This window comes from Aquila chrysaetos, chromosome 6 (assembly GCF_900496995.4).
Source record: "Aquila chrysaetos chrysaetos chromosome 6, bAquChr1.4, whole genome shotgun sequence".
NCBI classification, from domain to species: domain Eukaryota; kingdom Metazoa; phylum Chordata; class Aves; order Accipitriformes; family Accipitridae; genus Aquila; species Aquila chrysaetos.
The window spans coordinates 54,154,113-54,170,505 of NC_044009.1; the positions used below are offsets into that span (position 1 = coordinate 54,154,113).

At 36.9% G+C, this 16,393-nt stretch overlaps 1 protein-coding gene across 22 annotated transcripts in view; it reads right to left on the reverse strand.

Annotated features, from left to right (window-relative positions):
* The window catches only part of BAZ2B (bromodomain adjacent to zinc finger domain 2B), a 166,477-nt gene that overhangs the window by 30,232 nt on the left and 119,852 nt on the right, over positions 1 to 16,393 (reverse strand). For 14 of the 22 annotated variants that reach the window (XM_041124106.1, XM_030016690.2, XM_030016692.2 and 11 more), the window contains 7 exons: positions 11,715 to 11,807; positions 11,530 to 11,591; positions 6,521 to 6,586; positions 5,704 to 5,769; positions 4,982 to 5,026; positions 4,699 to 4,731; positions 3,435 to 3,500 (listed from right to left, as the gene is read on the reverse strand). In XM_041124106.1, coding sequence (XP_040980040.1) covers positions 3,435 to 3,500; positions 4,699 to 4,731; positions 4,982 to 5,026; positions 5,704 to 5,769; positions 6,521 to 6,586; positions 11,530 to 11,591; positions 11,715 to 11,807 — 431 coding nt within the window. The remainder of the gene's footprint in view (positions 1 to 3,434; positions 3,501 to 4,698; positions 4,732 to 4,981; positions 5,027 to 5,703; positions 5,770 to 6,520; positions 6,587 to 11,529; positions 11,592 to 11,714; positions 11,808 to 16,393) is intronic. The other 8 variants (XM_030016708.2, XM_030016705.2, XM_030016689.2 and 5 more) reach the window with 2 other exon arrangements.

The following is a 16,393-nucleotide window of genomic DNA, read 5'->3' on the forward strand; positions in this document are numbered from 1 at the left end:
GAGAGACAGTATCAAAAGCTTTGGTAAAAATCAAACCCACCCACATCTACTGGCTTCCCTTGGTCAACTAGATGGGCGACCTTGTCATAAAAGGAAATTAAGTTGGTTTAAGCAGGAGTTTCCCCTCATGAACCTGTGCTGGCTATGACCAATAACTGCATTGTCTCTCAAGTGTTTTTCAATAACTCCCAGAAGAACCTTCTCCATAATTTTACCAGGCACTGAAACGAGACTGACACGTCTGTAATTAGCAGGGTCTTCCTTCTTTCCCTTCTTGAAAATTGGGACATTTGCCAGCTTCCAGTTGACTGGGACCTCTCCAGTTTCCAAAGACCATTGAAAAATAATGGAGAGAGGTCCTGCAATAACATTGGCCAGCAATTTCAGTACCCTAGGATGAATCCCATCAGGCTCCACAGCCTTATGTGCATCCAGCTAAAGCAGCAAGTCTCCAACATGTTCAGAGTCAGCTGGGAATTTATCATCCTCCCAGTAACACTCTCCAATACAGGGCTCCAGGGGTCCCAGGGCCCATCATCGGTGTTAAAGACAAAGGCAAAGAAGGCATTAAACGTCTCTGCTTTTCCTATGTTCCCATTTGTGAGGTACAGACCTCATCAAGTAACAAACCAATGTTATCTCTGATCCTCCTTTTGCTGTTAACGTATTTTAGAAAGCCCTTTTTGTTGTCCTTCACAGTACTGGCCAGCTTGAACTCTAGTCGAGGTTTGGCCACAAAAATTTTCTCCCTACAGCGGCAAACAGCATCCCAATAGTCCTCCCATGTTGCCTGTACTTGCTTCAAATGTCCATAAACTTCCCGTTTCTGCCTAAATTCTAGAAGATGATCCCTGCTCAGCCAAGCTTGCCTTCTGCCCCACTTGCTTGACTTCCCACACATTGGAATTGCCTGCTCCTGGGCTCTTAAGAGATGGCTCTTAAAAATGACCAGCATTCATGGACCCCAATATCTTCAAAAGCAGATTCCCAGGGGACCTTAATACTGTCCTGGTTTAGGCTGGGATAGAGTTAATTTTCTTCCTAGTAGCTGGTATAGTGTTATGTTTGGGGTTTGGACCTAACTAGCTCCTTCAGCAGCCCAAAGACTGCTCTCCCCATATCCGGGGTCAAAGTTTTGCTGGTGGTTTTTCTCCTATCACCAATGATTTGAAACTCAACTACTTTGTGGTCACTGTCACCAAGACAGCCACCGATCACCACTTTGTCCATGAGTCCCTCTTTGTTTACAAACAAGAAATCTAGGAGGGCACCTTTTCTAGTCGGCTTAAGACTTAACCCTGAAATTTTTCCTTGCTTTGGTCTGTCACTTTCTTTAAAATTTACAAACATATCCAAGAGAAAAGTTTTAACAATGTCTTTGACAATTAGATGCTATAACGATGGTTATTTTACTTCAATCTCTTAGCTATCTGTACTTTATTTATAAAAGTCTCAGGATATAGTGATAAAAAAAGTCTCAAAATATACAGAAATATATAAAAAGTAAAATTTAAAAAGTTAGCAATTATGTTTTAGCATTGATAGTCCCCCTTAAGACAATATCAGGGTTAAAACTGAAGACAGCCTCAGGATTAATTAAGACATAAATTAGTTTATCATGGTCTCATAAAAATTTCATCAATCATACTGTACAGCTCTGGTTTTATCATCAATGCTATTCCATCAGGTACTTTTAGATAATTTTTTTTTAACCATCTATGATGCAACTAAACTACTGTATTATTTCAAACTAATGAAGCTAAAAAAGTTTGAGTTGTTTTAGCTAGTAACATTTCATTTACTACAGTGTAACCTTAATAAGCAGGATGCGGTATTCCTGTAAGAGAGGCTTTTTCTCAAGCTACCTCAGTCATGAACATAAGCAATGTGGTTACAACTGCTTCCAAGGCAAAGCTGAAGACTTCCCTCATTTCCTTCCGCAACCTTCTAATGAAATTGAGACCTCTCAACTGGCTATAAGAACAAGTTCTATTACAAAACCACTATTATATTAGCTTAAAAGCAGGGAAACTTCGGTGTCTTTCATGCGATAGTATGGCGAAGAGTAAAATTTAACTAGTTAAAGGCCCGATTAGTCAACTCAATTTAAGTATTTCAATGGATTTTGGGTTAGGTTGTGCTGATACGGACTACCAGTGTTTCTTGAATATTTTTCCCCCCTCTAAGTAAAGTATCTGGAGTTCCTTAACTTGTAAGCAAAGTAATAATTTGAATTATGAAAAACATTTCCATTTTGCACTACTTTAAAAGGAATAGTTTAATTGAGTTGCCCAAACACCCAATTTAATAGCACAGAATGTGTATTTACTCTTTAGCATTAATCCTCATAATAAGAAAGTTTTATTAGGTCCTTTTGTGATATACTAAATTTATATAAAGGAAAGCAATCACCAGAATAAAAAGCATTCATCGTAAGGAAAGGGCAGCTATTTTGGAAATAGTCTTATTTTGAGAAACAAAACAGAACAAAAAGATTCAGATGTTTAGATGATCAGCATCAAAAGAAGCCTGAAATTTTGGAAAGGGAAATCAACCAGTTTTTTGTTATCAGCTTAATGTCACTGTGTTCAAAAAAGAAAGCAAGTTAAATAACCAGATTCAGAGATGGACAAAGTAAAATGATTGTACGCAAAATGACACATACACATTTAGGACTTTAGGCTTCTCTATCTCTTGGTTCAGAATTTCTGACATATTTTTAGTAAAACAAAACGAGAAATGAAGTATCTATTTTCTGTAGCGCAGCAGTATTTTCTACTGAAGGACAAAAAAATAAAATTATTAAGGCATAATAATCCTGTTTGCTTGGTTTCATCATGGTCCCAGTCTAGAATCATCTACAAAATCCACAAGTTCTAAGAAGCCTGGACTGGAATAAGATGTATATTTTTACCCCTGGGTAAGTATTGAGGAAAACCTGTTCAGCAAGTCTGACAAGTCAGTATGATGAAGTCCTTACTCTTCTTATACACGTGAACAACGTGAAGAAGAGAAAATAAAACTTCCTTTCCAGGAAATACTAGGGACTCTGAAGTGACTATGCAATTATTGGCTTCTTGCTCAGAATCACTGAGGATGGAAGGGACCTCCTGAGATCATCCAGTCCCCATCGCCGTGTGCGTCCTGTCCCCGCCGTCATCCCACAGCAGTATCAGCTACAGCAGGTTGCAACTCTACAACCTACCTGGGCAATCTGTGCCAGTGTTCACCCATCAGCCTCAAAGTAAAAAAGCTTTTCTCTAAGTTTAAGCAGAATTTCCTGTATTTCAATTTGTGCCTATTGCTTCTTGTCCTGCCACTGCTATGTATACAAATGAAATTATACAAACAGGTATGTTAAAGACGCTGCTCTTCTACAGATCACTGCAGAATGAAAGCATGAAAAGTTCAAACTTTTGAAGGTTAATACTCACTTCTGCTTTTTTACGTGCTTCCATGGCTTTCATAAGCATCATGTGTTGTCTTCTCCTTTCTCGTTCCTATTGAAGCAGGTAAGATTAGAACAAAACTAATCCACATTTTCAAATCAGTAAAAAAGCTGAGTAACAAATTTAGCATTAATAGACAAGTCACAGTAAATACTAAATATAGGACAAGAATGGCCAAGTCTGTGCATGTTTTAGTTCAGGTTTAGAAAGCAAATACAAGAACAATCAAAAGCAAAAAGGTAAAGCAATGAACATGGAGACAGTGTAAAAAAGAAGCATACAGATTTACTTATGGTCAGTTGTGATGCTCCTTCATAAGCTGGCAGAACAAAAAGCATAATGGTTGGCTGGAACAGGTCAGTTACCTTACATCTGCTATTACGGAACTTGCAATTTACTTCTTCAATAGCCAATTCAGCAGAAATTTTCAACTGGTCATTTTCAAACATTGCAAAAATTAACATTTTTGTAACCAAGCAACAAATTAATATGATTAATTTTCTCAGCTCTAGATCATTTTTAATCAAGCTAGTGGTGGCGCTTATACATACGCAACGACACTTGCATTTACTGATGTCTGTCTCTCAATAAATTATGTCGGTAACTTCAGATGCTTTAAGGAGCTGTATTCTTGAGCATTAAGTATAGAGTTTTTGCCTTAAAAGCTGTAGAGTAAATCTTGGCCCCAGTAAAGGCTATGGGAATTTTATCATCTAATTCAGCGAGGCTACGATTACATTCTAATGTTTCATTCTATACTTATAACATTATGTATTTACCACTGACTGAAAGCTAATTTCCTCAGTACCTTACAAACTTAGGAAAGACATCATCCTGATTTCTAAAATAGTTAATTCAAATTATATTTAAAATGTCTGGATTCATTCGCAGTGAATGGGACAAGGCTTGCAAAAATTATCAAAAGTGACTACCTATTAATTTTGCATTAATTAATCCCTGATTTTATACAGTAGTCCAATTTCTATTAGGACATCAGTAACATAGATTTTTGGTTAAAAACCTCACTTATTTATTGTGATGTTCAATTTATACACATGTTCAAGACATGTCTTTTTTTTTTTTTTTCCTTAACAGACAAGACAAGCAGATGTATGCAATGCACTGTGCTGTAAAGCCATGCAGCAGTATGTAATATGACAGCAGCCAGTGCTACATTTTATGCATTGCTATGACAACCATATCACAACCAAATCACAATGCGGTGTTAGATGTACAAAAATAAACATACCCATACCATATCTAGTCTATGCCTCTCCAACTCCTGGTAGAAAGAGTTGGCAAACATTATGAAACAGAAATCACAAAGTCATAAAACCACTTCATAATCCCCCAAAAGACCCCAATACCAAAGCAAAGCAACAAATCATAAGGTGAAAGAAAATTTGTGCAGGAATCAAACCCAGAAATTTAAAAAGGGCATAGTTTGAAGATTTCCCCACCCCCCCCACATAGCTTAAGTAGTAGTTCACAATTGGCATTCTGTCTGTTTGGTAAACTGAATGTATACCAACCTGGTGTTTCAGAAGAACGGCTTGCTGCCTTCGCATCTCTTTTTCCTTAAACAAAAAAACAAAAATTTATTTAAAACATCTATCAAAATTTACTTAGAAGTTGCACATTTTTGCCACACTAAAACAGCACTTCTGAATTAAATTCATATTTCCCCACCCCCCATAAACTGACCACAGAGAAGTATACATGGTATACATGACAGCAAGTCTATTGAGTTGGGAGTTCCATGTTAAAATACACCAAGAATGCCAAAGCAGTAATAGAAGTACACATGTAAACTGTATTTTCCAATGTTTGTAAAACAGTTTGGTAGTCTTGTACACATACACCGTAGAAAAGACTACGCTTGTTGAGAAGCAACAAAGTTTTTTGACACAGTGTGCTTAAAAGAACATTGTGAATAATGTTACTGCACGAGCATTTTCAGTTATGCAAACCAAGCGTCATGTAAGCAAAACTCATGGTAGCGGCACACAAAAAACTGCTGTCTCTATATTCATATGTGTATGTATGAATGTATGTGTGTGTCACATACACAAAATTCTCTCTGTGTATGCTTCATGTGTTTATGTAAACATAGGTAGGTACACGTTATTCATATGCCATCTCTATTTACAGTTTCATTATCAATGAATATTCTTCCACATTTACTGCTTTTATACATCAACATATAGTATGCACAATAACACAGTTCTTGTTTTTGGAGCTCCTCTAAACTAACCTTTATTCGTTTTTCGGCCTCCAATAATTTGGCATTTGCTGCTTCTTCCTTCTTTTTCTTTTTTGCCTGTGCATGCAAAACAGGTCACACAACAGCACCATCACAACTTGAAAATAATCTGACTAGAAATAAAGTTATGTGCCTTTAAAAGTTCAAAACACCATCAGATATCGTGTATGTTGCAACAGCTTTCTTCCCCAATGCAGCTTTCATAACCAATCAATTCACAATTAATTTACTTTTTAAGAATTAAGCCAGAATTTCAAGTCCCCTCAAAATTGCTTCACCTGGCTTTTATAAGTAAGAATGTAAGCATACACAGAAAAAATAAAATATAAGCGGCAAAGAAATTACCATTAATTTTTCCACGAATAGAGACTTTAAAACTAGCCATCTGTCTGTGCTAGTATACTAGCAAACTAGTATAGTATAACAGTATAGTCTAGCATATATATAAACTCAGTATTTTAACTCCACTACACTTCATACAGAGCAGAGCATGATACTGCTTTAACATCCTATTATTGCAAACTTCTTTTTTAACAAAGGAATAGTTACGCTGTTAACTTTATCAAATACAAGACTATTTGTGTAGAAAGTCAGGAACTCAAGTGAAGTTTTGCAAGATTTGGGTCAAAGTTAATACAGATTTTTTTTAAGAAAAAGATTTTAAGACACGTTTTTGAACTGACCTTTGGAAGTCCAGGTTGCTAGAGCTGTTATATTTATTTACATTCCTAACTGCATGCATGACTATTAAAATACAACGTTCTTTAAAATGGCAACACAAAAATTGCATTTGAGCCATTATTTTTACCTCTAAAAGTTGCTGAGCTCGAAGTTCTTTCTCCATTCTGATTTGCTGGATTCGCTTAATTTTTTCCTACAAGAGGAAAAAAGTTATTTCTTTTTAAAAAAACAATATTGAGAAAGTAAACTTACTTTTTACATTTAAAAAAATGACCAAGTTTATACATATATACTTTTTGTTATGGAGTCTCGCACCCATTGTAGTCAATTGTTCCGATACAACAATGTACGTTTAGCATTTTTACTAGCATTAGAAGATGTCTGGTATATCCCTGAAGGAACCAACATTGCGTTATGCCTAGGTGATCATGTTTAAGTTGTCATAGTTTCTTGTGTTTTTTTTAAAACAGCTTTAAGGGGACCAGATTAATGACAACGTAAGCAAGCTAGCAGCATTCAAATCCTAGCTGGCAATGGTGGAGCAATTTAGGAATGAATGGAAATGGGAGCTATCATGAAAAACATGATGTTTTGACATGATCTCCCTTAATAAGAAATACAGGGTTCTGTCAAACCACTATTTTCTGCCTTGGTTCTAGCAGCCTTTCAGTTCATTATGGTACCACAGGCAACATGGAGAATCAGAGCACTGTGAAACCCAACGTACGTACTCTGTCAGCCAGTAATAGTCACCCACATGCAACTTGGATAATATATTCACAGTTTAGTACACTTCAGTTTCTCCAGATTTTTTAAATATTCAGGTAATTGATGATGAGTTTGGATGCTTTAACATGTAGTTTACGGGACTGAGTTTTATACTTGCCGAAGAGTGAAATAACAAAAAAAGTAACCAAAACAGCAGCCACGGGCAGTACAACACATTTCAGCATGTTTCATCATGGCAAGAAGAAAATGATCAAGCTAAGCACTCCACAGATGAATGCTGTCTAACCATATTCTAATTTATTCTTTTTCAGGAATTAGTTCCTAAAATCTGAATGAAGTCTTATTACATTGATTTAGAAATGCAATCATTGCAAACTTTGGGATTAGTTCACATTTCCTGTGCTGCATGGGTTTTGTCTGTTAAATAGTAATAACCCAAGTTCATATTAAAAATTTCTTAGCACATTATTTGAGGTTTATTATCTCAAAAAAGCTGCTTGAGCCACAATGACTAGGCAGGGACCATTATGAAGAGAAGTGCTACAGTACATTCAGCTGGACTTGCTGTAAAGTTTTAACAGCAAAACCCAGACCATGGAAAGGCCCTGCAAGCTGGGAAGCCTAAATCAGAAGCCTGAAATGGAGCTCAAAACTCTTCCCTGGAACAGCAGATGTTTTCCCAACAGTGAGTGTAAAGCACATCTCTATGGAAGACATTGTTTTCTTGTGAGCTGATCTGAGTCTCTAGAACATGGACTACTCTAAGATTTTACTTTCTAGAGAACACATAGCGATGTATATACTTTATAAAAAAATAATTACAACCAAAACCAAGCCCCTAAGAAAACATAATCTAAAATATTTAACGGAAAAGGAGCAATCAGAGAAGAGAAAGGCATACAAAATTTCCTGTAGAGCTCCAACACCAGAAGACCTCATGAGGTCTTACAAACTTGAGGCAAATCTTACCAGCTCCTTAAACTTTTAAGAAGTCCAGTATAAGACTACCTTATCCAGCAAATTAATTCACGGGCCTCGTTTATACAGTGTTGAACTTTCATTTTCAACATGCAAAGCTCACAATATGGACCTTAAGTCTCTATTATCCCCCAATATACTTTACAGACAAAACTGTACAGAAGTTTAGAGTATGTACTGTAGTCTCTCAATTCCATAAAGGCTAGAGTTAATACAGAATAAGCTTTTCAATAGAGGGCAGAGTAAAGAAATATCTCAGAGATTAGAAGAAGTTTTCAACACATTGGAATGATGAAAATTTTATCGGTTCATAACTCAAGAAGGAATATGGAGATGATAAACAAGGTCTGGATTTGATGTATTTGTTAAGCAATTCTTGATCCCTGCACACCTAAGAATGTAAAGAACACTTTATAATCATAGGGTGATGTGACTGGATACAAGCCCAATGCTCTTAAAAAAAGAACAGTCTGCATTATTTACCCTTCTTTAGCAAGTATGGGTTGCCTTCATAAGTGGAAACTTTGAAGGTGTCACTAACTACAAAAGTTCAGAATGGTTGAGGCTGGAAGGGACCTCTGGAGGTCACCTTGTCCAACCCCCCTCCTCAAGAAGGGTCACCTAGAGCCAGTTACCCAGGACCATGTCCATACAGCTGCTGAAAATCTCTAAGGTGGGAGACCCCACAACCTCCCTGAGCCACCTGTCCCAGTTCTCAGTCACCCTCATGGTGGAAGAGTGTTTCCCGATATTCAGGGGGAACCTCCGGTGTTTCAGTCTGTGCCCACTGCCTCTCATCCTGTGACTGGGCACCTCTGAAAAGAGCCTGGCCCCGTCCTCTTTGCACCCTCCCTCCAGGTATTTGTACACATTGCTGAGAGCCCCCTGAGCCTCCTCTTCTCCAGGCTGAACAGTCCCAGCTCTCTCAGCCTCTCCTAGTTTAACTCATAGATGGTAGAGTGACAACTTCTAGCCCACTGTCTACTATACTGAGCACTTTCTTCACAGAAAAATCTAAACAATTACCAACAAGGATTAATTGTTATCCATTCCTGGGATATTTAAGGTATCTGCAGTAACAACAATTTTGGTTAACTACTTAATAAAAAAAAAAAAAAAAAAAGTATGTTAGGTTTTAGTATCTGGATTTCAAAGATGTGAAAGGCCTTTATATTTTCATTGGCTTTTTTAACACCTCAGGATGCCACTTAAGAGGCAAAATAATGAGATCTGGTTTTCCAGTATTATTTCTAACTGGTGGGATGGTGAGATCATACAAAGACATTGAGGTGCTGGAGCGCGTCCAGAGAAGGGCAACCAAGTTGGTGAGGGGCCTGGAGCACAAGTCTTACGAGGAGCGGCTAAGGCAACTGGGGTTGTTTAGCCTGGAGAAAAGGAGGCTGAGGGGAGACCTTACCGCTCTCTACAACTGCCTGAAAGGGGGTTGTAGTGAGGTGGGTGCTGGTCTCTGCTATCAAGTAACTAGTGATAGGACGAGAGGAAATGGCCTCAAGTTGCGGCAGGGGAGGTTTAGATTGGATATTAGGAAAAATCTCTTTACTGAAAGGCTTATCAAGCACTGGAACAGGCTGCCCAGGGAAGTGGTTGAGTCACCATTCCTGGATGTATATAAAAGACGTGTAGATGTGGTGCTTAGGAACATGGTTTAGTGGTGGACATGGTAGTGTTAGGTTTATGGTTGGACTCGATGATCTTAAAAGTCCTTTCCAACCTAAATGATTCTATGGTTCTATTACTCCATCCTAATTAATTGTTCTCTGACATTAAAAAACCCACAAACAAAATAAATCCAATACAGACATGTTTTGTTTTGCTGATTTCTGAATCTGAATGTTAGATGTGAAGCTTCTATAGAGATCTAAATGCAACTCAGCTGCAAAATAAAATTACTTGGTAGATTACTCAAGTAACACAACAGGCTGAAAAGGTGTAATGAGCTCAAGAAAACTGTAACTAAACCATCTCTAGAAAAAACACAGGTGAACTACAATATAAATAGAAACTAGTCTTGAGACTACAGTGAAGACACTGCACCACTGCAGAAACATTTTCCCTGCAACAGACTTCAGCTTTATCCTGTATGAAAGGCATGAGGTATTTTAAATCAGGAAGTTAATTAAATGTCCCATAAAGCTGATGCATGAATACAGTGAAGTCAAACCTGGAACCCTCTCTTCCCATGTCCAACTTTAAAATTTTATTTACAGCTAAAAATACGCATTACATTACAAAGTAACATATCATCAAGTGCAAATACTTATAGAATTTCATCGAAATGTCAGTTAAAGTTTCTATCACAAACGAAAGGTATTGGTTTTAATAGTAAATGTTCATCGTCTCCATCTTAATATATCCCTTTAATTTAAGACTCTATAAATACTACTGTAATAAGAATATGAATATTTAACATAAAATAGTTAATCCAAACAATATTTAGACATCCTTTTTTAAAAATAATTAAATGTACTATCTGTACTATGCATACACATACCAATTCAACAGCAGTACAGGTTGAATTTGCCTACCAAAGTCAACTTTCCTACTTTTAGAAGGTTTTATATACTTATTCTCTGCCACTGTAAGAGGGTAAAAACCTATAGCAATAATGGTACTGAACACAAAAAATGTCTTTTCACTGAAAGCTAAAAAACTTGTCCTTCAACTGCTACCAGATGAAGCATTTAATTTCTGTACTCTGCAGTAAGTTTCATAATGAACAGAATGAATATAAAAAAACAACCACACAAATATATTTTTGGATGCAAATTATTCTCTTTTAAAAATTTTCAGATTCCCAACATACATAACTTTTCACTAATTCACTAAAAGCAGTTGTTAAAAAATTTAAAAGCCTGCTTCCGTAAGTAGGTTCGTTTGGTAAAGTTTATATGGGCTCACTTTTATTGGAAGTATTTGCTATGACAGTATTTAACAATACTTGTATGTTTAAAAACATGTATTAATTCACTGGCATACTGAGATACAAGCCTTTGCACACAACCTAAAACCACTGACAGCCTTCCAGAATCACTGAAGAAGCTAATTGCACTCTTCCAGTACATACATAAACAGATATAACAGTTTGTTTTCACAGAACCAAATAAAGGAAGACCGCATCACTGTACTTTGATAGCAGTTTTTTAATTTCTTACTGATACTGGCAAGCAATTACATATGTTGGGTGGCTTAAATCAACACAGACGAAATTGGGGTGTCCTGACAACATGAACGACAACTACAGAGTTTAGAATTTTAAATAATATACACTGTGTGCTCTTTAAAACTGGATTTAAAACATTCACTTTGTAATCAGCATACTTAATAATTTACTAAATAATTAAAATACACCTAATTCAATAATTCAAAATCTAATTTAAAGAGCTAATTTAACAGTCACATAAAGTTTACCTGCTGCTTCATTATCTTTATCTGTTCCTTTTGCTTTCGCTTTTCTTCAGCTGCCATAATAGCTGAGAAACAAAAGCAGACAAAAAATTAATATCAGCAGAACATGACAAGAGATAGCTAACTTTTCATTAATACTTTCCACAGTAATCTGCTAGCATGCACAAACTTTCACGAGTAATACTTACCTTGCTGTTTTTTTGCTTCTTTGGCAGCTCGAGCTTGTTCCTGCTTCTGGAGTTTTCTCAGTAGCTTTATTTGTGCTGCTTGCCTAGCTATTTCTGTTACAAAAAGAAAATATTAAGTTCATAAAAACAGTGCTGTCCAACAATAAATCCAGACACTTGCATGAGGTAAAGACATTTGCATGAGGTAAAGATAGAGGAAACAGTGGATTTGTTTTGCACACATTTATCTTGACAACATTTCGCTATCAACTACCTTTAGTGGTATCTCACTTATCAGTAACTACATCAACAGTACAAATGAACATGGATACTTCCTACATAAAAGAAAATACTACTTTTGGAGAAAAAAATTACCTACTAAGTGATAGCATCAGGCCAATAATGTTGCTTCATTTAAAAACTGATTTCTTCTTTCTTTTTAATGCAGAAAACATTTGTCTCAGAGTACTAAATCAACATTTTATTCAGAAAGCATGGAATTACTGTTTTCCTTATGAGTCACCTCATGTAATCAATCTTTTTTTAACAATGCAGTAAGAGCACACTCATCAGGGTCACACATCTCTCTAGCATGGCTACACCTACAGCCAGCCACTCTTCTGCTAATTAGTAATTTCCTGAAACATTCTACTGCTTTAAGTGAGAATATTTATGAAATTTGGATGAACCGTGCATGGACACACTGACGCAAGACAGCTGTAGGAAGCATTCTCTGGGGGTTGAATTCAGCTTGCTATTCAAAGGACTGAGGTCCAGGACCTCTTTGACAGCATTCTCCAAAATACTGTCAACTTCTTGTGCAATGACCAAGATGCAGGCAGACACATGGAAAATCCATGTATAGATAAGATGATGCTGTAGATAGGAAGGGTAGTGTAAATAGGTACACAACAGGGAAACCTTCAGGGCCAAGGGGAAACCATACAGAAGAAATTACATCTTAACTGAAACAGAACCAGTGGCTGGAAGTTAGGCTACATTATAGAGGAAAACTTAAGCTATGAAGTATGGAAGGCCAACAAATGCAGTGGACCACTTAGCCTGAATTAACACAATCCATAAGGAGGATGTAGTTAATGTTCAGCACGTGTTTAAAAAGGACAGATGGGAAACAAACACCTATACTGCAAAAAACAGGGACAACAAATCAGACCACCTGTATTTCCATTCAACTAATATGTGCCATATTGAGCAAAATTTAAGGGCTTCTAAATCAAGCCAAGAAATCAAAAAAGAAATTAGGGAAACCAGAATTCTTGGTATCAAATGATAACCCAGATGTAATGGACATCTCACGGACACAGTAGAAGGATAACTAATAATACATGGTGTTGCCAGGTACCAACGTTACAGGAATATCAGAATCAGATGTACAGGCAGAAGACCAGCTTTCTATGCAAAGTGCAGTATCAAGTCACATAGCATAAAAACAACGAATGAACAGACATCTATGTAATCCATTTGGTGGAACCCTAAAAGAAGCTGTACAAAAGCAGTCTTCAAGCACGCATACTTCAAGTGAGCAACCTAGAAGCAGTTTAAAAAAAAAAAAGTATGCTTGTCCAGGTAAACACGGAGCCACATTTAAAAAAGGAAAAAGGTAGTCCATATGCAGGTCTTCAGAAAAGGAGGCAGTCATAGGAAAATGGTGAGCATATAAAACATGAAAAGCTTGTTCAAATAAGAACAGGAAAGCCTATGACAGGCCAAACTTTAAGAGTTAGAAAGGCTAAAAAAGAATTTGAAGAGCACATTGCAAAGGATGCCTGAGCAGACAGTAAAAGATCTTTACATACATCACAACAGGAAGCCAGAAATGTAATCAGTGGGACCTAACGATCAACAGGACAGAAAAAAGAGCCTTAGAAAAAAGGGTTACTGAATTCCTTGTGTCAATCTCTACTGCTGAAGATGCTGGGTAGATTCACCTACTCAGTGCATTGTCTACAGCAGACAGGTCGGAAGAGCTAGATGAATTTGAGGTAAATATAAAAGAAGTATTAGATCAAGAAGGTAAGTCAGGTGTTAACAGATCACCAGGACAAGACAGAGTAAACTGAGAAACGTGAAGGAACATTAACATGAAACCACAGAGACATTGGTCTGGGTGTTTACTGTATTATTAACAACAGCCACTGTGTCATAGGATTGGCGACTCTCAGCAACAAACAAAAAAAAAAAAAAAAAAAGGGCTCTAGCAGAAGTCTTGGAAACTGCAGATAGGTTAGTCTGATTTTCCTTTCCTCTTTAGAGTCTTATTGTACATATTATGTCTTATATATACTTACTGAGTACATTATAAAACACCATCAGTTCAGACAGTTGGCGTGGCTTCTACAAAGGGAAACTCTGACTAATTATGGGTTTCAATGAGAGTGTCAGTAACAGGGAGATAAAGAGAATTTAATGGACATAACATATTCTGAATTTCAGAAAGTATTTGACTAGGTTCTAAGTCAAACATTATTAATATAACTAAGCTGTTATGTCTTTGAAGTACAGCTTCACAGACTGAAAGCTCTTTAAATGATAGCAGGCGAAGGACAGAGATCAGCAGTCACCTTTTGTGATGAAGAAGAGTTAGTCGAAGGTTTTTTCACAAATCAGTACTAGAACCAGCTTTATTTAGTATCTTTTTTCACCAATGAAACTTGTAAAGGGGACTGCAAGTTAAATCCCAAAATGTGAAGATGTTATTAAGCATTCTGGAAAATCCAAGGCTGTGCTGACAAGCAAGGATCTCTGGAAGAGCCCTGCAAAACAGTGGGCAAAGGTAGCAGAGAAGCTTCATCATAGATAAATGGAAGGTAATACACCTAGAAAAGAAATACTGAAATTAGAGGACACATTAAGAGGATCACAGGGATGGAACCTTCTGAGAAAAGACTAAAAATATTTGGGCTCTTCAGTTTGGAGAGGAGAAGACTAAGGACAAAGAGGATCAAGGTCTGCAAAATCATCAAGGTGATGGATAACATAAATTGGAGAACAGTTATTCTCTAAACCCCACAATAATGGAACTAGGGAACACCCACTGACAGTAACAGAAGATAATTTTTTAAAAATTAAAATGGTCCAGTAGTTAGCAGACTTCTGGAACTTGTTGCCACAGCAGGCTGGTAGAGCAAACATTGTCAGGAGGTTAAAAAACAAAGAACAGGCTAATTCATGGGCAACAGTTCCATGAATGGAAAATAAATGGAGAAAGAAAAAAATGTGCTCTACATCATCACTCATAAAACTCAGGATGCCACAGTGCATGTATGAGGAAATAAATGGACAAAGAAGCGATCAGGTTCACATGCTTTCTCCAAGCAGCATCTCCTATGGCCACTACTGAAGACAGAGCTCTGCACTCGATGACCCCTGGGCTGAGCCACTGAGACATTTCTTATGTTCTCATGAGGGGAAAAAAGCAGCAAGGTAGATATGAATATATGTAACATCAAATACTATACATTCTGACTCTTCTTGTATATAGAAACCATATGGTTTTGTTCATTTTATTAAATGCTACAGCACGTGGTGGGAAAACAGACATGAGAGAGTCCTAAATACTTCCCCCCACCCCTTACAGTAGCCAATATAGGGAAAGGGAAGATACAAAGTGAAGCAAAATGGCTTAATGACTTGGGCTTATCTTTTCCCATTGAGAAGAAAAGACTTCTGGAATCAGTTACTGTGTCTCAACAATAAATACACAGCCTCTCAGCAAATGCTACGATGCTTCAGCAGTTGACAGAGTTTCCTAATTCTCAGACTGAGCAAAAGATGGTGACCTTAACACACAGGTAAAATAGCTGTGCAACACTGCAAGACATACCACGAATTAAGGCATTTCTAAAACTGCCTTCTGTCTGTCCATGTGTCCAAACCATTACCATTGCATGCCTTAAATATATCTATACAGAACAGTACTCTTTGCAGGCAACAAGGGAAAAAGATGCAAGGACATGATGCAAAATACAAGGTAGCTAACTGAACATGTGCACAGTCAGCACATGAAAGAACAATTAAGTCTTAAGTTAAAACAAACACCCTGACTCCTGGGCTGTAAGAATTTTTCATATTGGATCAGATGCATTCAGAAAATATGACACAGTTATGAACTAAAGAATTGAAATTAAAAACTCATGTATCTGATGTTTGTTTAAAACCAGGCCCTCGTGCTTTTGACATATAGTAGTACTTGTTATCATGGAAGTTCTACTGTCAACATTGGTACTACTTATTATAGGATCCTATTCAACCTTATGGGCATTCAAATCTTGTCACTATCAGGCATTTCGCAAGAAAAGTATTTTCCCTGGAACAGCCAAAAGCTTCACAGAAAGGCTAACTTCAGTGGTTCTCAATTTCAATTTCTAGGTCCACTGTTGTTTGAGCTGATACAGGAGAAAACAAAGATCTGTTGATTTTTGTCAATTTAAAAAATACATCAGTGGTAACCAGATTATTGGGTGTCTGCTTTTTTAGATTTTATAAAACTGAATAGTATAACTGTAGAGTAAGCTTTTACACATGCATTTTACACACACACTTCTTCCTTTGAATCATATATATATTTAATGCTCTTGAAAAAGGCTTCAATAAAAGCATGTGGCAAATTTCCAAAATAAAATGTTGCATACTAATACCCTAGTGAAACACATCACTCCTCTTTAAAAAACACATTAACT